Below are 26,537 nucleotides of genomic sequence, written 5' to 3' on the forward strand. Positions count from 1 at the left end.
TCTGTAATCAGTATCTTAATGTATTAGGCTTAGACTTGCGTGTTTTGTTTTATTTTGCTTGGTAACTTACTTTGTTCTGTCTGTCATTAATTGGAACCACTTAAATCCTACTTTTTATATTTAATAAAATCACTTTTGCTTATTAATTAATCAAGAGTAACTAATTAATAGCTGAGGGAGCAAACAGCTTTGCATATCTCTCTATCAGTGTCATAGAAGGCAGACAATTTATGAGTTTACCCTGTATAAGAGTAAAACAGATTTATTAGGGGTTTGGATCCCATTGGGAGCTGGTGTCTGGGTGCTAGAGACAGGAGCACTTACTAAGTCATTTTCCATTAAGTCTGCAGTTTTGAGGGTGTGGGTCAAACCCTGGGTCTGTGTTGAGCATTAGAAAAGTGTTTACTTTTTCAATTATTATATATATGTGTTAGATAGTACAACTAACAGCTTTGCTTCTTAAAATGGCTTTTCCTCAGTTTGATCAAATGGTAACCACTGTGGATAATCAAATAATACTGGGTTCTATTCTTTTAAAAAAAAAAGTGTGAATTTGAACCATGAACATAAGAGACTTATAGCATTGGTTTTAAACGAGGCACCATGCCAAATTCCACATACTAAATAATGCACCCTCATCCTCATCTCACTTGCAACTTTTTTTTCCCTTCCCATCCTAAATTTTTCCAGATCAGAAGAGACAAATTCATGTAATTAAAGTAAGTAATTATTATTCTCTTTCACTGCCATTCTTAGGCCTTATCTACTCTACAAAAGCTATCCAGTGTCAGGGCCAGGGCTTGGGCAGTCTGACTTACTGGACAGAGCTGGGTTCAGGAGCCGGGAGCCAGAGCCATGGACCAAAGCTGGAACCAGGAATTAAGCCAAGGGACAGAGCCAGAGCCAGGAGTCAATAATCAGAGCCAAGGGTCAGAGTCAGAAGCTGGGCAATGGAGCAGGGCTGGAACAGGGCTAGAGCAGACTCGAACTGGACAGGAACAAATCAGGAGCAAGGCTGGGTACAAGGCAGACACATGAGCCATCATAGTTAAGGCTACGTTTTAGTCATGGTTATATTTAGTATAAGTCACAGACAGGTCATAGGCAGTAAACAAAAATTCACGGCCCATGACCTATCCATGACATATTACTATATACCCCTGACTAAAAATTCGGAGGGGGGGGTGTTGGGGGAGGGCAACCTGGATGCTGGGGGAGTGGGCAGCGGCAGGTGGCCTGGGATCCCGCTGCTGCTGGAGGAGGGGGTTGTCGGGGCCAGCAGTCTCCCTACCTGGCTCAGTGCCTCCCCCGCAGCAGCAACAGAGTTTGGGTGTGGGAGGGGGCAGGGGATTGGGGCACGGGATGTGGTGAGGCAGGCTCTGGGCGGCGCTTACGTGGGCGTCTCCCCAGAAGCAGCGACATCCCTCTCGCTCAGCTGCTAGGTAGAGGTGTGACTAGGCAGCTCTGCGTGCTGCCTCTGCCTGCAGGCAGTATCCCCAACAGCTCCCATTGCCCGCGGTTCCTGGCGAATGAGAGCTGTGAAGCCAGTGCTCTGGGCAGAGGCAGCGTGCGCTGCCTGGCCACGCCTCCACCTAGCAGCTGAGCAAGAGGGATGTCGCCGCTTCCAGGGAGACCCACAGGGAAGCGTTGCCCAGAGCCCACCTCACCCCATTCTGTGCCCCAATTCCCTGCCCCCTCCCACACCAAAACTCTGCTGCTGCTTCTTGGGGGGGGGAGAGGCGGCAGTGGCCCTAGACTGCCCCAGCAGCGGCTGGTGCAGTAATCATGGAGGTCACAGAAAGTCATGGAATCCGTGACATCTGTGGCCTCTGTGACAGACTCGCAGCCTTAATCATAGTTGCAGATGCTGATGTTGAGCAGCCAGCGGCCTGCTCCTGGTGCTGAACTTACATGAAGGACAATGGGCTCCTTTCAGCCAATCAGACGATCCTGTTGCAGCCCAGCTGGGCTCATTAACTGGCCTCAAGTTTGAACCTGCTAGCTCCTGACTCAACTGAGGGAACTCAGCCCAATGGTTCCTGACACCCAGTCCTGACAAAAAGTGTTAGAAGTGGACTTCACTGTACATAGTAAGACTGCACGTGTAGACCAGAAGCAACCATGAATAGCACCGTTTCAGAAAACCATGCTTAAAAACTAGGGTTGCCAACTTTCTAATGGCACAAAACCGAACACCCCTGCCCCGCTCCGTCTCCTGAGGCCCTGCCCCTAACCCGCCCATTCTCTGAGGCCCTACCCCTACTTGCTTCATCTCCCTTCCCTCCGTCACTCACTCTCCCCCACCCTCTCTCACTTTCACCAGTCTGTGGCAGGGGGTTAGAGTACAGAGGGGTATGGGCTGTTGGCTGGGGGAGCGGGGTACACGTGGGGTCAGAAATGAGGGATTCAGGTTACGGAGAGGGCTCCAGGCTGGGGCAGGGGGTGGGAGTGCAGGGGGGTGAGGACTCCAGCTGGGGGTGCAGGCTCTGGGGTGGGGCCAGGGATGAGAGTTTTGGGATGCAGGAGGGGGCTCAGGGCTGGGGCAGGGGAGGGCGGGTTCTGGGAGGGATTTTGGGTACAGGAAGGGACTGCGGGCTGCTACAGGGGGTTGGGGTGCAGAAGTGCATGTGGGGTCCTTGTGACACTTATCGTGGCTCCCAGGAAGCGGCCACCAGATCCCTGCCACCCCTAGGCACATGGGTGGCCAGGGAGGCTCTGCGTGCTGCCCCTGCACTCCCAGTCATCGGCCCTCGCAGCTCCCATTGGTTGCAGATCCCGGCCAATGGGAGCTCCGGAGCTAGCACTCAGGGCATACAAGGACCTGGCAGCCGCTTCCAGGAGCCATGCAGAGCTAGGGCAGGCAGGGAGCCTGCCTTAACCCCAGGCCATCACTGTGCCGCTGACTGGACTTTTAACACTGCCGAAAACTGGATGCCTGGCAACCCTATTAAAAACTGTAGTCTTAATGGCTTTCTGAAGCAATGCTGAGTATGGTTGGTCCTGGTTTACATTTGCAGTTAAACATGAGCAGCTAAATCGATTGATAACACTGTCAACAGTGGGTAATAACTTTTTTAGTATAAACCAGGCCTCAAAGTCCACACTCCACACTCCTAGCACAAGATCAAATGGGAACTATTATGATTCTAAAGTTCTGAGCCATTACGCTAACCAGGCAACATGCACTGCTGCTGCAGAAAAAGACACTGACACCTACTGCCTCCAAGACGCAGTTTATTTTGTAAAGAAAGAATAAACTAATCATTAAGTTCTTATTTATTTCAGTTAGTAAATATAGCTAACAGCCAGTAATTTAGGCATTTGCAGTTTAAAAATATTTTTTAAAAACCAAAAAAGTCAAATCATTAGAAAAGATAATCTCAGCCCTAAAAACAAGTTCTGCTCTAATACCATAATATCTTTTAATATCTTCTCTTGTAACATTTACAGACTATTAGTATCATCCACAAGCAAAACAAAAATATTATTTTAAAGGATCTTCCATAGAAACTTCCTAACCCCAAAGCTCCTGTCCAATACCAATACTGGCTTAAACATTTGACATATAAATCAAAGATAAACTCCTTCCTCAAAAAAGCCTAAAACAGATTGTTCTTGCATTGTGTGCTGAAAGTCATGAAACCAGGGCTCTTGCAAACTAAGGAACGGAGAGATTTCCACAACAATGGACCCTTCAGGTGAGAATGACCTCCACTTGCTATTTATACCAAGAGGATACTGTCAGGCTAAATGCCTCAGATGATCTCAAATGTGATGAAAGTCTCTCCAATAGTCCAAACCAAACAATGTTGGGCTTTAAAAGTAAATCAATCAATAGCCAGATGAGATCAGCAAGCACAGGTTTAAATAGTTTGCACAAAACCCTTAAACAGGCTGATGCATTCTGCTCTAGCTGCAATTTAAAGAAGTCACACCAGGAAGAACTCACTGCAGTAATCTAACTTCGAAAACAAAAGAATATGACCAAAAAAATGTACAGAACCCTGAAGTCTGAGGAATAAAAAGGTGAAAGAGTGGTGGTCTGTTATGGGGACCACCCTTCAGAATAACTTATCTGTAATCATAGTTTTCTGAAGGTATATATCGTAAATTGCCACTTTTGGCTTTTGTGTAACACTTGAGGGATCTCTCCAAGCCTAAAGTACTAAAGCCATTTGTTTCAGCAGTATAGGTCTCATTTCAGTCCCTGAAAATCAAATGCGCTTCTACAGGCAAATCTTTTCCAACCAAGGAGATGAAGTTATTCTCATACATATAAAAACTGGTACCTAGTCACCGTTACTAGATACTTTAGAGATGCCTTAACAGATAGAGACAGAATACTAAAATGACAAAGATTAAAGAACCCTCAACCTACTGGGGAAGAAGGAATATGGGCTATGTTATGATGTGTATCTTCAGAGAACAAATAGCTACTAGCAAGTAATTCCTATCCCCTAAACATTTTTGTCTATAAAAAAACTTCCATGGATATAGATTTCTATGTTAATTCTCAATACCTGAGACTACTTTTGACATATCCTGTACAAATAAACTATATATGTCAACAAAATTTAAACATATTCAGAGCATAACTATCTTCAAAATTCAAGATGGTGCTAAATATTTTGAAATAATGTCTCCAATAACACAGTACAGAGAACAAAAATATACCTTTAATCTGAATGTCATCCACTGCTTTGTATTCTGTACTCTTTATTGCAAGTTCCACACCGTATCCAGACAAATACATTTTCCTGGAGCTTGGTTTCTGTTTGAACATATTTTAACAAGTGAAAAATGTAACTTTAAAAAGTGCCCTTTATAGAAAATGTACATCATCTAATGTAATCAAGTTCAAAATGTCATGAAAGTTATTACTTATCAATCTGAAACTGGTATTTTCAATTATTGTTCACAATACAGTTTGTTCTATCAACCAGAAAAAAAAAGTTACAAACCTGTTCCATAACTGTTGTTCTTTGAGATGTGTTGCACATCTCTTCCACTCTTTGTGTCAATGCACCCAGCACATGGCTGTCAAAAACTTCTTCCCTCAGCGGTACCCATTGAGGAACTCCCCCTGCTGCCACATGCCACTGCATGCAGTGAAAAGACCAGAACCATCCCTTGCCTTCCTCCTCCTTGCCATAACTCTGATGAATAGGGGAAGGACAGTGAGTTGTGGAGTAGACATGTGCAACACACTTCAAAGAACAGTTATGGAACCCATTTCTTCTTCCTCAAGTGATTGCACATATACAGTCCATTTTCAGTGACTCACAAGCCATAAGACATGAGGCAGGATCAGAGTCTATTTCAATAAATATTGGAGAATAACTCATTCCACCCTAGCATTGTCTCTGGAGTCTTGAGCCACAGCACAGAGAGGGAGGCAAATGTAGGAACAAGTTGCCACTCTACAAACATCTGCAGTTGGAACTTGTGCCAGAAAGGCTGCCAAGACTGATTGTGACCTCACTGAATGAGCTGTGACTCTGTCGGGTGGAGCAACATTAGCCACATTATAGTACATGAGTTTCCAGATGTGATCCAGGAAGAAATTCTCCGGCTGGAAAATGACTGACCTCTTACTCTGTCTGCCTCTGATACAACCAGCTAGGAGGATTTACAAAAGTGACTGGTTCTGTTCAGATAAAATGCCAAGACTCTTCTGATGTCCAAGGTATGCAAATGATCTTCCTCCCTAGTTTTACGTGGTTTGGGGTAGAATAACTGCCAATTTATTTGCCTATGACTGGAAAGAGGAAACCACCTTTGGGATGAACTTTGGATAAAGACACAGATAAATGTTGGCCTTAATACAAAGATCATGTATGGAGGTACCACCAGGAATGCCCGCAGCTCTTCTAGCCAAGGTAATGGCCACCAAACATGCCACCTTCATTGACAGATGCAACAGTGAGCAGCTAGCAAATGGTTCAAAAAGGGGACCCATATGACTTGACAATACTAAGTTTAGAGCCCCTGGGGGAACAGGATCTTGAACTTGAGGATATAATTGACTAAGCCCTTTAAAAACCTTATGGGCATTTCACCAGAGAAAACAGAGCAATTAGGATGGAATGCTAAAATAGCAGCCAGATGTACTTTGATGGAACTAACCAACAAACCATGGTGTTTCAGGTAAAAGAAGTAGTCCAGAATATGCTGAACTGAAGAACTGGTCAGTGATACCCCATTCTGATGAGACAAGATGGAGAAACACCTCCATTTAGCAAGGTAAGCAGCTCTTATAGAGGGCTTTTTACTATTTAGCAGGACCTCTTGAACATCTTTTGAGCAAGCTTGCTCTCTCTGTCTAGCTATGGAGCATCCATTCAGTTAAGTGAAGGAACCATAAGCTCGGGTGGACTAGGCGTCCATGATCCTGGAAGATTAGGTCCAAGTCTAGTGGAAGTGAGACTGAAGTTTCCCTGACAGCTCCAGGACTATAAGTATGGGGCTGTAAGTATGACTCTGGCCTGTTCCTGTGTTATGTTTAGCAATACTCTGTGAATGAGTGGGATTGGTGGAAAAGTGTAGAGGAGCCTGCTTGACCACGCCAGTAAAAAGGCTTCTGTTATGGACTCTGTGCTGTGAACCTGAAAAGAACAGAACTACTGACACTTTCTATTGGACTTGGTTGCAAATAGGTCCACTTGGAGAAACCCCCACTGCTGGAAGACCTATCTGGCCACATCTGGGCACCACTTATGGTGACTCAAACGATCTGCTCAAGTGGTCTGCAAGCAGGTAAGATGCTTCTAGATTTTCTGAAATGGCAATACAGAGTTTCCTTCTGGACAGAGTGGAGGACAGTGGGCTCTCTCCTGCTTCTTGAGGTAAAACATTGCTGCCATGTTGTCTGTGAGAACTAGCAGGCTGCTTCCCCTAATCTGCAATAGAAATCCTTGGCACACCAATCTGACAGCTTTCAGTTCTTTGATATTGGTGTGTAAAACTAAGTCCTCTGAGGACCATACAACCTGTATTTGTAGAAAACCCAAGTAGGCTCCTCATCCCAGAGCAGAAGCATCTGTCACTAGCGTGACAGCTGATTGTGGGAGAGCAAACAGAACACCTACACATCCATTGGCTGAATCTGTCTACCAATCTAGGGAGGTGAGGACATGGGAGGACACTTTTACTACTGAGTATAAACTCAAGAGCCACTTATCCCAAGTAATTTGGGACCAAGCTCTGTGGAAGTGGGACAGACAGTTTGCGAAGGTGAGAGGGTCTGGTTCATCAAAATGCCTACTTTGTGGTTCCTGGATGTCTTAAGGGGCCTAGAGTCAGAGCAGTAGGAGAGGGAGGCCTACACCTATAACCCCCAGACCTTTTTTTCTGATAGAGCCGGCTGAGGAGGAGGAGCAGAATATCACTGTGTCTGTTGTTGCTGATAGTGCTTTCTGACAGGAGCATGTGTATACAGACCTAAGAACTTCACAGTGGCTCTAGAGTCAGTAAGTCCATGGAGCTTGCTGCCCGTCTGGTACGAGAATAGAGCAGGACCCTCAAATGGTAAGTCCTGGATAGTACTGTGGACTTCATAGGGAAGACCAGAAGACTGCAGCCAGGATGATCTACGGTTGGCCTCTGCAGAGATCCTGGGTTTAGTTGCCGAATTTGCTGCCTCCAGAACTGCAGTGGAGTTCTCATGACCAGTCTGCCCTCATTGACCAGGTAAGAGAAATCCTGCCTAGCGTTCTCCGAAAGTAACTCCCTGAACTTTTCCACGGAACCCCAAAAATTAAAATTGTATCATCTCTACAGAGCTTGTTGGGTAGCAATATGGAGCTGTAAACCCCTGTCAAATAAATACATATTTTTCCTCTTAAATAGGTCTAGCTGCACACCCATGTTTAATAAGCCTCGTCATTTAAATGAAACTAAATATCAAAAGCAGCTTATTCATCAGCCTGTAAATCTTGGGATTACCATTCTTAATAGTGTTATACTACTAAGTTCTTAGCAATTTTTGTGAACTGAAAGTAATTTTATCATATTGCACGTTTTCAAATACTGCCTGCATATCTGCAAACAATTAATTTTGATTTTTACATTGTATTAATTTTTAATCAAGAAAAATTATGACAATGTTGGAATTAGCAAATATTTTACATAAACCTCAGTGGAAAACACCCGCAGATAAGACAATGCAAAATGTTACTACTACTTTTCCACTTTCAAAGTCCATGTTAGGTGTTTCACTTCAAGTTTCAAAATTAGAGTACACAATGTGCATGAATTTGGCACAGTGCAAACTAGAGATATGCCCTATCAAAAACAACATAAATAAATTTTCAATAATAACAGTTTATTGTATTATTGTCAATTTGAGTTGCATACCTGAACATAATGCCGGAGAATATAAACAATTTCCTCCTTTTGCACTTTTTCAGACAAAACTTTGTGAAATTTAACAAAGTCTTTTGTACCGATTTCTGCATAAAGAATAACCACTGGAACATTTTCATTGAGTGTAGGGAATTTATGCTCCTTTTTAAACAGATATGGCCTGGGCCTGCGATTAAAAAAATAATAATTCCAGAATTAGATATTGAGTTGAAATGTTACAGTAAATAAAATATTACTTTTTCCCAACTTTCTGGCTATCAAATTATTACAGAAATAAAAGTAAAAGCACGCAAGAGTTAAAAAAAATGAAGTTATCATGCATGATCACAAAAAGACATGACAAGATATGAACTGGTTTTCAAACTAAAGTGTAATAAAGCTGAAAATTTGCATAAACTACTGATGATTTTATTACATGTTATCAAGTCACAGCTAAAACTACAGTTTAATTACAGTAGAACCTCAGAGTCACGAACACCAGAGTTATGAACTGACCAGTCAACCACACATCTCATTTGGAACCGGAAATACACAATCAGACAGAACCTCAGAGTTAAGGACACATCAAAACTGAGCTTGTTCATAACACTGAAATGTTCGTAACTCTGAACAAAATGTTATGGTTGTTCTTTCAGAACTTTACAACTGAACATTGACAGCTTTGAAACTTTACTATGCACAAGAAAAATGCTGCTTTTAACATTCTTAATTTAATGACAACCACAGAAACAATTTCCTTACCTTGTCAGATATTTTTTTTAAACTTTCCCTTTATTTTTTAGTAGTTTACGCTTAACACAGTACTGTACTACACTTGCTTTTTATTTTTTTTGGTCTCTGATGCTGGCTGATTGTGTACTTCCGGTTCCAAATGAGGTTTGTGGTTGCCTGGTCAGTTCATAACTCTGGTGTTCATAACTCTGAGATTCTACTGTAATTTTCTTTTTTAACGTGGTCTCTGCATATTCCCACTTGTGAGACTCTAGCGAGCAATAAAAGGAGGTGGGTTGAGGAGTTCTCATTAAACAAGTATTGCAGAACTGGCCTTCCACAGCAAACATCATAGCCTGATGCCAAATCAAAAGAGACCAAAAAAAATGTGTGAACAGCACTCCAGGTAGCAGCCCTTCAAATTTCTATAATAAAAGTGTCAGCGATGCCTTCAATGTGATACCTGTAAATCGAGCCCGGGGTTCTGTCATAATAGTTAACATGATTAGAACAGCATTTTAATACACAGTCTAATCCACTGACACTGCAAGGAAATGGCACTCCCTTTACACAGATCCCCTAAAGCTAAAAGTCTAAACAACTTCCTAAATATCTTATTCATAGCCACATAAAACTTAAAGCACCTTTGACACCTAAGTTATTGCTTCCAGTTTTCCCCAAATAAGAACAAGATTACTGGGCCAAATTTGATTGGTGTTGAGACCACATGGGCCAGGTCCAATGCCAATCCAATTTGGCCCTCTGCCCCTCTGTCTCCATCTATGGAGGGGCAGGTATGCCAAACCAGAGGGGTATTGCAACCACATGGGTCAGGTCACAGCGCCTGGAACAACTATTCCTGGACCTGCTACTAACCACAAGAAGGATGGCCTCCAGCAATCGGGGACCACACTTCCCTTTTATAACCTATGCTCTAGTGTTGCCAGCTCACATTTTATCGCAAGCCTCCTGATATTTGCTGTTTCTCTTAAAGACCCAGCTTCTGGAACCCTCTGATTATGCAAGAATCACAAATTTCACTTAAAAAAGGCAAAAATATGTCTCTAGCCCTCATAGGTGCAGAGGAAACCTTGCTCTTCTGACTTGAGCACACTCTAACCACCCCCAAATGAAAAGGAAAATAAAAGGTAAGAATATTTTAGGCATTTGTTTTTGTTTCTATTTCCTGATTTTTAAGTCAGTCTCATGAATTTTTGGGACTCAATTCATTACTTTTGAACACTTGAGCAGACTATCTGAGTATTTGGTCCCCTGATTTTCTAGAAGGCTCCTGAAGCTCATCAATGTTAGGAACACATCCACACAAATGGGAATATGCAAAAGCCACCTTGCAGTAGTAGAGTAATTCCCAAGAGTTTATTAAAAAGGCTAGGAGTGAGAGTCAAGGTCTTAAAATGCCCTAATGCTGGGCAAAATAATTTAATTTTGTTTTTTTAAAGGTTCAATATTTTGATATATACTTTTTAATTTAAGAAGTTATAAGAAAGTTTTCAGGGCAGGAAATACACTAGAGTTGCCAAAAATAGCCTGATGCAACTTCCATACTGAAGTATTTAGGTGGAAATCATGGATATTCAACAAGCAAGCAACTGACTTATTTACTGAGTTGTAATTCCAGGAAGAGGCTGTGGTCATAGAAAAAAACATGCAAGTAAAACTCAGGAGGTTTTTGTAATCAACAGAATCCAAAGAGATACATGGACTAGAATCTGAGCTCTCAATGTCCCTTCCAGTCCTATGTTTCTATGATGATTTATAGGCCTATAATTAAAACTTTTTGTGATTTATATTTTATACATAGCAGAGTCCTGGATTTGTGCCTTGCGGGAGTGTCTTTCAGCTCCACTTACCTCTACAAAGAAGTTGAGGGTATCACCTGCATGACTTCACAAAGTTATGATGGCAATGACCATTCCAGGAAAATAACCAGAACACTAAACATAGGTCTTGGAAATCACATAAATTATTTTCCTTTTTCTCCATGTTATGTGTAATTGTCTTTGCTAGTTCTACACACGTATTTAGCAAATTATTTTGCCATATTATACAGATTTGACCTTACAGGCTAGATCTGGGGTCTAGACAGTTAAGACAATACATTATATTTACCTCTCAGCTGCCTTCTTCAGAAGTTTTTTAATTTCATTAGTCTTACAGGTGCGCTTTTCATGGATAACCACAAATGCACCGCAACCTTCTGGTGGAGGTTCATCAGCTGCAATCTTAATATTTCAACAATTACACACAACCAATCTGCTTTAATTGCACTACAACTTAAAATTAATGCACAACTCTTTGATTAAAATAACTCATCAGCTACTATTAAGTTGTGCTTCTAATTAGATAAATTCAAAATTGCGTATATGTTAGACAATAATTAAAAAGATTAAAAGAATAAAATCATATAAACATATGTTTTCTCAACAGAACAACATTCTACCAAATTCATTTATATTTTAAAGAACATAAATATTCACATCTATTGTTTTATCTTTTTGGGGAGAGTAGGCGGGGAGATCTCTTTCACATACTTTGCATTGGTGGAATGTATTCAAAGAATACTTTGAGTTGTTGGCTGCCATGCTAATGAACAGTGATAGAAAAGTAGCCAAAAGAAAATTAAATACAATACTACCCTCAAAATTAAACAATTCACATCTGTTTTTCATTTCTCCCTGTCTTTTACCCCTATTCCGTAATTCTTCTTGGAGCTCTGTCCTCCAAGTCCCTGGATATTTTTTAAATACCTCCTACTTTGGGTCTCCTCCTACCTTCTCTCAGCTACAGCAATGGCTTTACTTTCACAAAGAAGAGCAAGAAAAAATGAAGAAAATGGCTTCCAAATTGACCCACCATCACTAGAGATTGAACTTGTTGCCAAAGAGTTAAACTAGGAGACAGCTGAGGATCCCATTCAGACTACTATATTTCTTTCCCTACCTTGAAAGCGGCATTGCTACACGAGAACAACAGGAGGAAGTATAGGCTTAGTCTGGTGGCATAAATAGGAAATTAAGTACATACTCAGATCATTCATATCTTCCCCCTTCTCAGCAATGGAAGGAGGTAGAGATCTGACAGTGCTCTCTCTGTCCTAAAAATGTCCAAAATATAGAGTGGGGATAGAAATGAGAACCTCACTAAGCAATGAATCCAGAATGCCAACCACAGGAAAGAGTTTCCTACTTGGGTAAAGCTTGAATTGTGAAGAGCAAAGAGTCTTTATTCCCATAGCAGTACAGAAATTAAGCCTGAACTCTGAAGTAAAAACAGATTCAATAAAACTCTCCTTTTTAAAAAAAATAAAAAAGCTATCTAGCCCATTAAACATGATTACTTTTCCCTCAAAACTTTATAAAACTCTTTTATAAAGTACATTATAACATAACCTATTTATAACATTCATCATGTTTGGTTCCAATTAATGTCTATTACATTCTACTGATGTAATAAACAACATGATTTACTTCAAAGTACAGCTATCAAACATATCAGAATACCAAATATATCAGCTAATTTTACACACCTGTTGAAACATCTGAACAGTTGGTGAGTATGCCCTTATGGAAAGAGCAAACTTCAAGAGATTGATCTGCAAATTGGATAAAAATTGTCCTGCTTTCTTCAAGATTAAGTTGTAATAAGAATGTTCTGAATCTGTTAAAAACAATACAGGAAAGATTTTAGTATTTGGCCTCATATAGTATGGTATATCCATTGGCATTAGGCAACATGCAAATATTACACCAGCATTGATTACCAATGGAACACAAAACGATCTGAACAGTCTCACTTGGTGAATTCTTTTACTCAGCAAATCTAAAAGCCTCACATCAATGGGAAAAAAAAAAGCTGCAAGTGTGAATTAAATAGCCTCATTTACCATCTCATTTAACATTTTCAGGAACTGAAAAATCCATTCAGGACAAGAAAGGCAATAATGCTTCCCTGTATAGCCTCACTTACTGCCTATAATTTATTCATTTATTTCAATTTTTTTCTGAATCTGAGCCTCTTTGTGCTTTGTGCTGTTCAAAAACATTTTATACAAGCTATAAGGTTACTCACCTGTAAATGGAGTTCTTCCAGGTGGCGTCTGCACATTTTTTTTTGGGATGCACCATCAGTGCAGCTTGGACTAGTGGAACCTTAGACCAGCAATGCCCACTAAACTGCTCTCATGCCCCCAGCACCTCCCTTTGCAACGCCAAATGTTTGAAGAGGAAAACTATGAAAGGGGGTGTAGCATACCAACTATCTCAGGTTCTTTCTACTGCTCCCCAGGTTGAAAGTTCAAATTAGGACTCAAGGGAAGAAAGGAAGGTGGGTATGGAATGTGAATATGCAGAGGTCATCTCATGAACTCTGTTCACAGGAGAGTAACCTTCAGTTCTTCAAAAGGCCTCTGCACATTCCCATTCTAGGGAGTTTGGCAATCAGAACTCTTCCCTCCAGACAGTGGGTCCTATTTAAATAGAGATTATAATACTTCTTTATCAAATTATGCATCTGTCTTATGCCAGACCTAAGGAATAACATTTTGTAAAAGTATGAATCAAGTTCCAAGTGCCAGCTCTACAAATTTCTAATATGAGAGTATGTCTAAGGAAGGCCATCAAAACAACCTTCACCCTAAACAAGAATGCTCTAAAACCTAAATTGGAATAGTGGTGTGTTTACCACACTATTCAATAGAATCTAATGGATTTAGGATGGCTCTGGAATGCGATTGCCTAGTCTTTATTCATTTCCCCACAAGAGACAAGCAGTCTAGGTGATTTTCTTGTATTCTTTAGACTATTCAAATATAAGGCTAATACTTTCTTAGCATCCATGGTAAATTGCTAACTTTCCCTACAGTGAACGTGAGGCCTAGGAAAAATACTGACAAGTTTATGGACTGGTTGTGGTGACATGCTTTTACCACCTCTTAGAAAAAATTTCAGATGTGAATGGAAGACCACTTAATCTTTGTGAAAGGCTCTAAATGGGGGTTGCAATCATGAGAGCCTGAAGCTCACTCACTCTTCTAGCAGACGTAATATAAAGGCTTTGATAAAGCCTATCTTAATTGAAAGAGGAGGAAAAACAACAGAAAATGTGGAAATAGAAGAAGTGCTAAATGACTTTATTTCAGTTTTCACCAAAATGTCAGTAGCGTTGGATGTCTAACATAATGAATGGAAGTGAAAATGACATAAGATCAGAGGCTAAAATAAGGAAAGAACAAGTTAGAAATTACTTAGGCAAGTTAAATGTCTTCAAGTTACCATGGCCAGATGAAATACATCCTAGAATACTCAAGGGGCTGACTGAAGAGATATCTGAGACAGGAGAGATTCCACAGGACTAGAAAAGAGCAAATGTAGTCTATAAAAAGGGAAATAAGGACAATGGGGAACTATAGACCAGTCATCTTAACTTCAGTACCCATAAAGATAATGGAGAAAATAATTAATCAATTTGCAAACACCTAGAAGATAGTAAGGTGATAAGTAACACTCAGCATTGATTTGTCAAGAACAAATCATATCAAAACAACCTAATAGCTTTCTTTGATAGGGTAACAAGCCTCGTGGATAGGGCAGAAGCTGTAGGTGTGGTATATCTTGACTTTGGTAAGGTTTTTAATACTGTCTCGCATGATCTTCTCGTAAATAAACTACGGAAATACAACCTAGCTGGAGCTACTATAAGATGGATACATAACTGGCCAGAAAACCATTCCCAGAGAGTAGTTATCAGTGGTTCAAAGTCAAGCTAGAAGGGCATATGTTTATGTAATACCTGTAGGCCACATTGTCCATCGTAACCTGTGTGTGTGTGTCTCTGATTAGTGCACACGTCAGTGCACACATTTCTGACCACTCTGAGCTCGAGCAGGTTGATGTGGAGGTATGTCTTGACCATTTATCCTGTATTGTGCAACCATTCAGATGCGAACTCCATTCTATGAGGGATGCATTAGAAATCAAGAATAGAGATGGGGAAGACTGTACTGTCTCTATCCATAAGGAGAGACTGAGAGATATCTGATGTTGGAAGAGTGCCTCGTCTGAATGGGGTCGATGTCAGCTTCTATGAATTCTAGCCTCTGTACCAATGTTAAGGTTGAAATTTGTTCATTGATCTGTAGGCCCAGATTCAGAAACAGGTCCCACGTAGCCTGAGTGACTCATTGAGCCTCTGTGAAGGACTGTGCCCTGAGAAGGCAATCATCCAGGTAAGGATAAATCATGATGCCTTGAGAGCATAAGTGGGCCACCACTACTGAAAGGACCTTGGAAAATACCCTGGGGACCGATGAAAGTCCAAAAGGGAGGACTCTGTACTGGTAGTGGCCCTGCCCAGCATGAATCTGAGGTAACACCTGTGATTCAGTATGATGCAAATGTGGAAGTATGCATCTTGAAGGTTGAGGGCAAAGAACTAATCTCCTTCCGCTAATGCTGGAATGATCATTGACAGGATGACCATCATGAATTTCTGCGCTTTGACGTATCTGTTGAGTGATCTGAGGTCCAGTATGGGTCTTCAACCTCCCTTTTTCTTTGATATCAGGAAGTAGTGAGAGTAGAAATCTTTGCCTCTGAGATGTATGGGCATAGATTCTATAGCTCCTACGCTGAGTAGATGGTTTACCTCTTGATGTAGTAGACTCTTGTGAAAAGGGTCCCTGAAGAGTGACTGGGAAGGGTGTTTGGGAGGAGGGAGGGAGGAGAACTGGATGGCATATCCATTCTGGATTATCTCCAGCGCCCACCTGTCGGAGATTATCTGTTCCCAGGTACTGCGGAATGGAGTAACACGGTCACCAAAAGGAAGGGTGAGGTCTTCCAGCATGAGGTGGCAAGGAGAGTGTTCTACAGATACCTCAACCAACCTGTCAAAACTGGCACTTCGAGGTGAAGGCCTGAGATGAAGTTGGTTGAGGTTCCAACTGTTGGGTAACATCGGTTTCTTCCTCTGTGGCTCGGTAAGCTCTTCGTGATGAGCACTGAGACATATATCGTGATGATCAGGACTTAACCAGTGGCTGAGGGCTATACTTCCTCTTGTAGGCCAGCATATATATCCCTAAGGATCAGTTACCCACAAATCCTTCAACATGTAAAGAGATGTGTCAGTCTTTTCAGCAAATAACTTTGTCTCCTCAAAAGGAAGGTCCTCCACTGTGGTTTGGACCTCTTTAGGGAAGCTGGACAAATGCAGTCACAAAGCCCAACTTATAACAAAGGCCATGAAAATCAAGTGTGCTGCCATGTTGGTCACATCTAATGCAGACTGGAGGGATGTTTTAGCCACCAACTGGCCCTCACTGATTATGGCCTTGAGTTGATCTTTATGGGAGTCGGGAAGTTAATCAATAAAGGAACTGAATTCCGTATAATTCTGGTAGTCCTATTTTGCCAGCTAAGCCTGGTAATTTGCTACACAGAACTGGAGGGTGGCTGATGAATATGCCTTTCTGCCAAACTGGTCCAGCCATTTCCCGTTCAGTCATATGTGGAGGATTTAAACTGGTGCTGGCAGCCCCTAGAATTAACCGCATTCACAATGATGGAATTTGGAGGCGAGCGGGAAAAGAGAAATTCTGTGTCCTTTGCCAACACGTAATACATTTTGTCCACCCACTTGCATGTTGGCAGGACGGATACAGGGGTCTGCCATATGACTTTGGTGGGGTCCAGGAGTGCCTCATTAACTGGGAGGGCCACATAGAAGAGTGTAAAATGTCCACCTATTTGTAGTGAGGCACAGTCACTTCCTGCAACTGTATTTGCAGGGCTTCTGCCACCCTCTGAGATGGGACCTGGAATGATTTAAAATCATCAGCCATGGATGGCGGAGGAGGCATCGTCACTTTTCTGAGGATGACCAGAAATGAGCTTGAGGAGTGTCTTCCTCTTCTGCCTCTGCCCCAACTTCCTTCCCCAGCTGCAGGTCCGAAGCCTTTGAAGCTGCAGCTGAAGGAGGATGCCGCTTGCCTGTTGGTAAGTCATACTAAGGGCCTGGGCCTGCTGGCTCTGAGTCTGCCAAGAGTCCCAGTACAGCCACTGAGTGTAGGGGACCCGTGGCGGGTACCACAGTTGGCCAAATCATGGAGGCTGAGGGTCAAGTGGACGATATAACTGGTGCCCATAGTGAAATAAGGCCCCATATGGCGGATAAGACCAGTGGGAACCCAAGTCCTGTTGCTCACTTTCCGACTCCGATGATGAGAAAGGTGGTGCGTGGCAGGGAGATGTCAGCAAGTCCAATGCTCTGGGAGAACTTGGTACAGGGGTGAGAAACATAAAATCATCACTGATAAAGTTTGCAGATGACACAAAAACTTGGGGAGTGGTAAATAATGAAGAGGACAAGTCATGGACAGAGAGCAATCTGGATTACTTTCAGAATGGGGGACTCTATCCCGGGAAGCAGTGACTCTGAAAAAGATTTGGGAGTCATGGTGGATATTCAGTTGAACATGAGCTTCCAGTATGATGCTGTAACTAAAAGGGCTAAACAAGGGAATCTCGAGTGGATAAACAAATTATTTTATCTCTGTATTTGGCACTACTGTGACTGCTGCTGAAATATTGTGTGCAGTCCTGGAACCCATAATTCAAGAAGGGTGTCGATAAACTGAAGAGGGTTCTAAGAAGAGCCACAGGAATGATTACAGGATTAGAAAACATGCCTTATAGTGAAAAACCCAAGGAGCTCAATTTGTTTAGCTTTATTAAAAGAAGGTTGGGGGTGATGATTACAATCTAAGTATCTACATGAGGAACAAATATTTAATAATGGGCTCTTCAATCTAGCAGAGAAAGGTACAACACAATCCAATGGCTGGATTGTGTTATACCTTTCTCTGAAGCTAGCCAAATTAAGACTGGAAATGAGGCATACATTTTTAACAGTGAAGATAAATGATCATTGGCACAAGGTATATAGGTAACCAATATAACAAGGGTCATGGTGGATTCTCCATCACTGGCAATTTTTACATCAAGACTGGATGTTTTTCTAAAAGGCATGCACTACAAATTATTTTGGGGAAGTTTTATGGCCTGTATTACACAGGAGGTGAGACTGGATGATCACAATGGGCCTCTCTCGCCTCGGAATCTATGATTGTGCTTTAAAAATTGCCATCCCACATGTTGGATTTAAACACATATTTTGCCAGCTCTAATGAATTATCTAGATCTGGTAAAATAGACTTACCGCTGAAAGGTGAACCCAGAATATCAAAAAACAAGAGTGTGGTTTCTGCTAAGGTTACCAAAAGAAAGTTTAAGGTAGTAACTATCTTTTAACTTGAGCTCATGAAATTAGTGCATATCTTCTGGTGGGGAAGAAGATGGTGCACCTACACTCTCATCAAGTGACGTTTGTACATCAAGATTCTTATTTATGTCCAGAGACTTTACAGGTCCAGGTTGCTCTTCTTCAGATAATGACTTCAGGACAAGTAAAGGTACTTGGTAGCACCAGTGAGAGTGATAGCTCTGGGCAGAACAGTTCACATACAAGACCTTTCCCTCGAACACTTCTGGGAGACCATTCTTTTTGTGGTTGCCTTTCTTCAGCATTTTTAAACACAAAGTAATACTTATGAGAAAGTTATTATGGCTACATTGCCCATGGTAGTGCCTCCCAGTATCAAGAAGGGAGTTCCCTATTATAATCCATAGGTTAAAGAGGGTGGGTTCACAATCTGAAAGGCTGGAACTGAGAATCCCAATAAAGCTTTCTGAGCTGTTCCCTGGGACAAGAAAGGCAAGTAAAGTCATTTAATTGGTTATGGTTTGATTCTGGATTCAAGTGTGGATCCAAGGCCTGCTATGAGGAAGTTTCCAAGGGTGACAACAGTGGCTTAGTTAAGTGAAAAGCAGAAAGGGGTGAGACAAATTTCCTAGAGCACCATTAGGGATCAAAACGGGAAGTTCTGCAAGATATTTTGTTTTGCATAGCTAAGGAAATGGGTTTAGCCTTGTAAGGCTTTTTTGTTTTGTTTTTATTTTCCCAGACAAAGAGAAGAAGGAATCAATCCCACTGTTTTACTCTTCTTCCTTTTATCTTTAAGTACCAAGGATAACAACCAACGCAACATAAGGGGCCCCCAATTCAAAGGCAAGTCCAAATGAAGGCATTCCAAGGGCTTAACTCAATGAACCTGAGCCACAGTAACTGTAGATCCAGGGATGCATCATGTGTGTTATCAGGCATCAAGTATGAAACTCATGATTTATAATCCTGTTTAGGGTGTAAATCCACATTAAAGTGTTGGCTCTCAATATGACCCGTTGCTATTGTTATGACCTGAGCCACAGTGTAATGATTTGCACTTCAGTGCACAAAATAAGAAGTACCAGATCCTTATGGGGTATGCTCTTGAGGACTGCCTCTTTTAGCAGAGGCCAACACCTACGATGCCACGTGTGACAAGAGGTACCAGCACATTTGAGGCCCCCTCCTGGAGGCTTTGTGGTCCTGCCACAGCCCATTCCAGGAAAGAAGCAGTGAAGTTGGGTCCTCCATGGCTGCCTAGAAAGATTGCAGGAAAGCAGCCAATCAGAGCCCAGCAGGCTCAGTTAAAAGGAGCTGCATTCCTGGCTGGGACCAGAAGGGCAAGGAAGGGTTGGATGACTGTGAAACTTGCCAGGCAAGGAGGCATGGGAGAGACCCTGCTCAAGCAGGAAACAGATGGAGAAAACCCAAGGACTGTAACCCTAAGGTAACAGATGATGGTGATGGGACCGAGTGGGACACATTCTAGGTGCTGTTTACAGGGTTCCTGGGTTGGGATCTGGAATAGTGGGTAGACCTGGGGCCCTCCACCAGCCCGTGGGGAAGTGGCCTAAGACCGGAAGAGGAACAAGGCTCTTTACTAGAATCCAAAGAAAAGGGCTAGATTTAAAGGGGCACAAGAGGGGCTGAAGAGAGAAGGCATTCTCAGGAAGGAGGGGCTGAATCCTGCTAGAGCCAAAGAATTGGAAGACTTTTGTTTGTGTTTGTTTTGGACTTGAGTACCTTAGAAGGGTTTCACTCATGCATATTGACTCTGTGTGACTTGGTTGGAGGCTACCTAGCCAGGTTGTCAGCTGACAGGGAATGCCAGGAGTGGAGGGAGAGTGCAGCATTCCACCCAGTTAGTAGGACGCACTCACAAGAGGTGAGTGTCTGTCACATCAAGTGTTTATGTTCAAGAGGATCCAATGTATGCAGAATCATTATGACTGGTCCCTGAAGTTTGGCTACAGAAAAGGAGACTGACAGCTGCACTGGGACTCTGATAAGCTTTTTAATCCAAGCAGGGGTTGGAGCTGGGCCTGCCCTCCCACATATAGGTGCCGGCTCTGTGGGTGCTCTGGGACTGGAGTACCCATAGAAAAAAAAATAGTGGGTGCTCAACACCCACTTCCGGCCCATTACTATCAGCTGTTCAGTGGCATGCAGGAGGCACTGCGGGGAGGAGGAGCGAGAGCAGTAGCAGCTGCTGGCTGGGCACCCGGCGCTGAAGGCAGCGCCACTGCCAGCAGCAGCGCAGAAATAAGGCATGGTATGGTATTGCCACCCTTACTCCTCCATTGCTGCTGACAGCAGTCTTGTCTTCAGAGCTGGACAGCAGGAGAGCAATTCTATTAATTTGATTATGATTGATGGCAGTGGTAGGCTTTGAACTTGCTTAAAAATTGTAAATATCAATATAACATTGTGTTAAACTGACACCTATACGTATTTTGGCTAGGGAAAACTAAAGTTCAACATTTCATTTTAATGTGGAAAAAGATTTTACAATATTTTTCCAGAGAATTGTTTTTTTTTAAATCACAGAAAACTAGGATCCCTGCTCAAGCCCCAGCCATTTTGAACATTTATTGTATACAAATGTGAGACAACGTATCACTCAAAGGTTTCACCAAATTCCATACATATTGCTCTGCCTGAATCCCTTTTTATCCACTAACTTTGTAATTAATGACATACAAAAATGATAAAGTTTCACAGGCATTATTTTTAATTTGTGCCCAAATTCCTCACTGCTACTGATTCCATTACACTCATAATGATTTCTCTCTCAATACCGGTTCTATCATCTTACCAAGTTTTAAAATTAGACTTACCAGATGACTATTAGGTCTTTTTATCTTTTAAAAACAAAGCTTCCATGTTTGTGTTTTTTCCAACCCTGTAGTATCTTGCCTAGTTCTCCAACGCTCTTCATAAATACTTGCCAATAGGCTGGGATGCAAATTCACCAGCCATAATTTATATACCTACAGTTTTCTGTCTCTACGTCCTCAGTCATACAACTGTTCTCTATATAACTTAAGTGATAAATATAGCTAAACATGGATTCAGATTTATGCTCAGATATCTACATTGTTAGTCACCCATGATTATTAATTATAGGGGCTTCAATTCCTGTAAATTAAGATCTTCAGTCTTCATCTCCTCTTCCAGGATGTAAAGGATGTAAAAAAGAGTTGTGTAGCTTCTCTTGTTTTTCCATTTATTGTATCCTTACACACCACATTTCATGACTGATTTTGAAAATACTTCTGACAATATCTTTGTTTTTCCCAGCATCTGTCCTCCTCTCCCCATGACTTAATGCAAGGCCATCCTTAGGGGAGTGCGGGGCCTGGGACATAGGCACCAAGTTTCTGCCGGGGGGTGCTCCCCCTTGGTTCCACCCAGGCCCTCTCCACCCCTTACCTCAAGGCCCCACCCCACCACAAAACAGCTGATTGATAGTAGGTGCTGATTGGTGGGGCCTGCCAGCAGGCAGGAGACACTGAGGGGAGATTGGCAGGGGGGCTCGTCCCCCGCCCGCCTCATCTCCCTGCCCACCGCCTCACAAAGCATGGGGCCCTCCAAAGCAGGTCATCTCGATTCACCGTACCCTAGGGATGGCTCTGGTAGGGGGTGCACCCCACTTTAGGGACCTCTGACTTAATGGGTAGTACGAACACTCAACTTGTACAAGTCATTCTACCACCTCTAAATAAAGATGCAATTCAATCTTATTGTAATTAGCTAAAGAAAATCCTTTAACAGGAAATGGAAAATAGAGCTTTGTTACATCTGTTTTTTTGTTTATATTTAATAGGAGATACAGTGATGTTGTCAATCGACTTGGACTGTCAGTCACAAACTGCTCCTGTCTGGCTCCTGGGATAGTACAGCCCCTTACTCAGGTTGGATCAGAGGGTTTTAATTCAACTCTAAATAAACATTAATATAACTACTTTTTAAATGGCTTGGGAATTCAACTAGCTGTAAATCTGCCCTTTATTTCTTTCCATATTATGCATAACTAGTATTTTTCTTTTAATTTTACTATTTTAATCAACATTGCAGTATTTATATACATGATAATCATTATGTTTTGTGGTCATGTGAGTTTAATTGGTTTATGATAGAGTACTTCAGGGTGTTAGGTTCATCAGAGACACCCGATTGTCCAAGAAACCACTCATAACTCTTGCCGAGTGTAACAATTTTTTTCATAGAAATTAGTGTTTCTAGAGTAAATATTCACGTGCAACAACTAGCTTCACCACGGGCATCTGGGATCAGCAGAAACCCTTCTTAGTAAGACTCTCTTCTTGCACTCCTGTCCCTCTTGAATTCCCTGAAGAAGCTCCATTTCAGAGCCCTCACACAGGGTAGAAACCTCCTCAAAAGGAAAATATGCTGAGAATTCTCAATGATCTCAAGGTTACATCATACCATATATCAGACAGACAGGCTAGGCAATGTCAGACATTGTCTCTAGCAGCATTGTGTGCTCGGACAGCTATATTTGAAGCCAAAATGAGGTTTAAGCAGTCATGTAAAGGGGATGCACCTGAACAAAATAAGATGTCACTGTGGAAAAAGAGCCTCTACCAAGGAGCAGCTGAAGAGTGAGTCTTTGCATAACTAAAATTAATCTATTAATGAGAAGATTACAATTATATTTAGTACAAGGTGGTAGTGTCTGATTAAAACATGCTTTTTAATTACTTACCTCTTTTCTTATAAATTGTTAATTCTTGTACAGTTTCCAAAAACTGCCAAAACTTCTCATTACCTTCTTCTGCAATAAATTCACTGTTTAAAAATAAATAAAATTAATTTGTCCATATGTGATTTTTGTTTAAGTGTACAGCACAATAAAAATCTACACTATGCTACTTTGAAATTGTATAGCAATATAGGAGTGCTAAGTATTAAACTGTAGTCTTGAAAGCGTCTATAGTAAAATAATGAACGCTGACCTAGTTGTATTTTTTTTTTTTTCAGTTAAAGTAAGTCAGAACCAAATGCTTTCAGTGTGACTCAAGCTCAGCAATCAGATCTGCACAGTAAAATTAGATTAGTACCTTTTACAGGAATAGATGAAACTTAGTCTATTTTATTTTTGTTTCACATACATGTCAACATACAGAATATACATATGCAATTAAACGCATACATTTTTTTCTATATTTGCTTTCCAAAAATGAAAATGCACATTTGATCAGTTGAGAATTTTTAAATTAGTTACAAAACTTTATCAGTGACAATAACCTAGCTGGAGATCCACAGGTGGTCTCCAACCTACACAGAGCCTTTAAAGATGGATAGTTTGTAGCTACCACAATAGTGGAGGACAGTTATTGGTTTTATTGCAAAGAACTGAAGTCCTCTCAATTTAACCCATGTCACTCTTTCTAATCACACTTCTATTGTTAAAAGGACATCATCAACCAAAAATTTACTACTTTGTTTCCAATGTTTATAGATGAAAAGCTGTAAATGTACATAGCAGTCAATTCATCAGTTTCCCCTTTTTATGAGAGTCTTTCACACAGCAAGAGGGGAGATAAAAGTTATAAAAATGGGTAAGTACAATTGTAAATCCATATTTAGTGATAGAGGCTGTAAAGGGCATATATAGTACTGGAAACTGTTTCTCATAGCTTGAAATCTCCTGAGCTTCAAAACAACAGTATCACTTTAAGTGTGTTGGTTTTGTTTTAGTAATATTAAAACTACACACATTTATCCACCCTTTACTTGATATGCCTTTGCTGCATTTGGGAGGGGAAGTTATTTTACTAGGAAGATGGGGGTTTTCAGTAGATTAGCTGATTGTTGCTCCTCAGTTTGACCTGTAAAACATGTGAGTAGGGGAAAATATAACAACTTTTATGTACTATACGTTAAAAATGATTAATTTGTTAACTCATACAACCATAGCGCTATATAAATAGCCAACAGCATCCATGTATGCCCCTTAAAGATGTGAACTGCTATGCCAGTGGGAAGTATTAGGTCAGATACATTTCAATTAAGAGACCACAGCTGTTTCAGGCCTTAATTCAATCATTAACTAATAGCGATTAGGAGATGCTTTTTCCAATGAGAAAAAGGAGGCAAATAATCACATTTTGCACCTTCCTCTAAAACGGGGGTAGGCAACCTGCGGCACGCGAGCTGATTTTCAGTGGCACTCAAACTGCCCGGGTCCTGGCCACCGGTCCAGGGGTCTCTGCATTTTAATTTAATTTTAAATGAAACATCTTAAACATTTTAAAAACCTTAGTTACTTTACATACAACCATAGTTTATTATATATTCTAGACTTATAGAAAGAGACCTTCTGAAAACATTAAAATGTATTACTGGCACACGAAACCTTAAATTAGCGTGAACAAATGAAGACTTGGCACACTTCTGAAAGGTTGACGACCCCTGCTCTAAAACAGCCACCTATACTGGCATCTATCAGAAAGAGGATACTCGACTGAACAGACCATAGGTCTGTCCCAGTAGGGGAATTCCCTTTTTTTTTCTTCCCCACAATGACTACTAAATTGGGGGTTAGTACTGAGAGGCGGCAAGTATCAGAGAGGTAGCCACGTTAGTCTGGCTCTGTAAAAAGCGACAAAGAGTCCTGTGTATTTTATAGACTAACGTGTATTGGCGCATAAGCTTTCATGGGTGAATACCCACTTCGTCAGATGGGACGGCAGAGAGGTCTCAAAAGGGGCACCCACACTTATTGGACAATCACAAAAACTTGCCACACCCGAGACAAAACTCCTATTATAGGGGGCCTCGTCCTGCCTCTCGAGGGGAAGCGGCACCGGAGAGTGAGAGTCTCCGTCGCTGAAGCCAGGAATTCCCAATGCCCCACATGCCGCGTCCGCTCCCCGGCCCGGGCCCCGCGGCGGGGGAGCGTGTTACCCGCACGCACCTCGCCTCCAGCAGCAGGGAGGTCGCCGGCCACTTCGCCGCCAGACGGGTCGTCACGGCCTTGGGGGAGGCTGGGGCCCCGCAGGGGAGCGACCACGCGCACAGCAGCAGCAGCGCCGCGGCCGCCGCCATAGGGAATGAGAACTCGCTGCCGGAGAAGGGGGGGGGAGGAGAGAGAAGCTGCCACGCAGGAGCGTAAAGCGGCGGAGAGAACAGCCCGCACTAGCACTACTCTTTTCTGACCTCTCGTCCCCTACCCCGCTGATTCATAAAGTAGCTCCGCCTACGAGCCCCGGCACCCTGCTCCCATTGGCCTGGAGATGCGCTCTCTCTCGCTATTGGTCACCCAGAAGACCAATCAGAGCAGCCAGCCTAAGGACTAGCGTGGCTAACACAGGGGCCGGTTCGCGGCGCTAGCGAGAGGCGGGGCGGGGCTCAGAGGCTGCATGAACTGTTAGGCGGGAACCGTTTGATTCTTCTTCGCCGTGCCCGCGCTAACTGCCTCCTCCAAGGGTAGGGCTTTGGGCCCCCCAGGGGAGGGGAGGGAGGATGCTGCCAACCAACAGGGCTAGCACACCCCCCCCCCATGGTCTAGCTACAGTGGGGGACCGCACCCCCCCCCCTCCCGCGTCCCACGCGTGCGCTGAACCTGAGGGGACCAATTATTTATATCAGCTGCAAAGGATCATTTAGGCTGAGTTAGTGGAAAGTCATTTGTACCAGGGGGTTGCAATCTGGGGGCTGCTCTCCCCTTCCCAAATGCGGCAAAAGGGAAGAGCTTCTTAGATAGGAGGTTCAGACTAGTGTTACCAATTCTAATGTGTGTTTTTTTGCAAAACTCAGGATGAGGGGCGGGGCAGGCTTCAGCTGTTGAGAGACAATCTGAGAATCTCAGCTCTCATTTAAAAAAAAAAGTTTCTATCCCTCATGGTTGTTGAAGAAGCTTGAAAATGTGAAGCAAATATGCCTAAGAGGCTCAGAAAGACAAAGGGGAAAATTAAAATGCATTACTTTAAAAGCTGGTCTCATGATTCTAAGGGTCTGACTCCAGGTTCTTGAATTCCTGATGCTGGCAATATGGTCCACAGTGTGGACAGAAGAGACAGAGGTCTGAAAAAGGTTGAGAGCTACTGATTTACACTAAATAAAGGAATTCCACATCCTTTTAACTGTATAGCATACGTTTTTGTGTTCCTCATTTTGGGTCTTGGTCGCAC

General features: G+C 42.3%; 1 protein-coding gene across 1 annotated transcript in view; it reads right to left on the bottom strand.

Moving 5' to 3' along the window:
• Positions 1 to 25,485, bottom strand: part of UGGT2 (UDP-glucose glycoprotein glucosyltransferase 2) — a 273,428-nt gene extending 247,943 nt beyond the window's left edge. The window contains exons 1-6 of the mRNA XM_054012252.1: positions 25,322 to 25,485; positions 23,108 to 23,190; positions 12,623 to 12,753; positions 11,206 to 11,318; positions 8,356 to 8,530; positions 4,675 to 4,771 (exon numbers count right to left, since the gene is read on the bottom strand). Of these exons, the coding sequence (XP_053868227.1) occupies positions 4,675 to 4,771; positions 8,356 to 8,530; positions 11,206 to 11,318; positions 12,623 to 12,753; positions 23,108 to 23,190; positions 25,322 to 25,452 (730 nt within the window). The 5' untranslated portion in view covers positions 25,453 to 25,485. The remainder of the gene's footprint in view (positions 1 to 4,674; positions 4,772 to 8,355; positions 8,531 to 11,205; positions 11,319 to 12,622; positions 12,754 to 23,107; positions 23,191 to 25,321) is intronic.
• Positions 25,486 to 26,537: the final 1,052 nt, after the last annotated feature.

This window comes from Malaclemys terrapin, chromosome 1 (genome assembly GCF_027887155.1).
Source record: "Malaclemys terrapin pileata isolate rMalTer1 chromosome 1, rMalTer1.hap1, whole genome shotgun sequence".
Lineage (NCBI taxonomy): Eukaryota > Metazoa > Chordata > Testudines > Emydidae > Malaclemys > Malaclemys terrapin.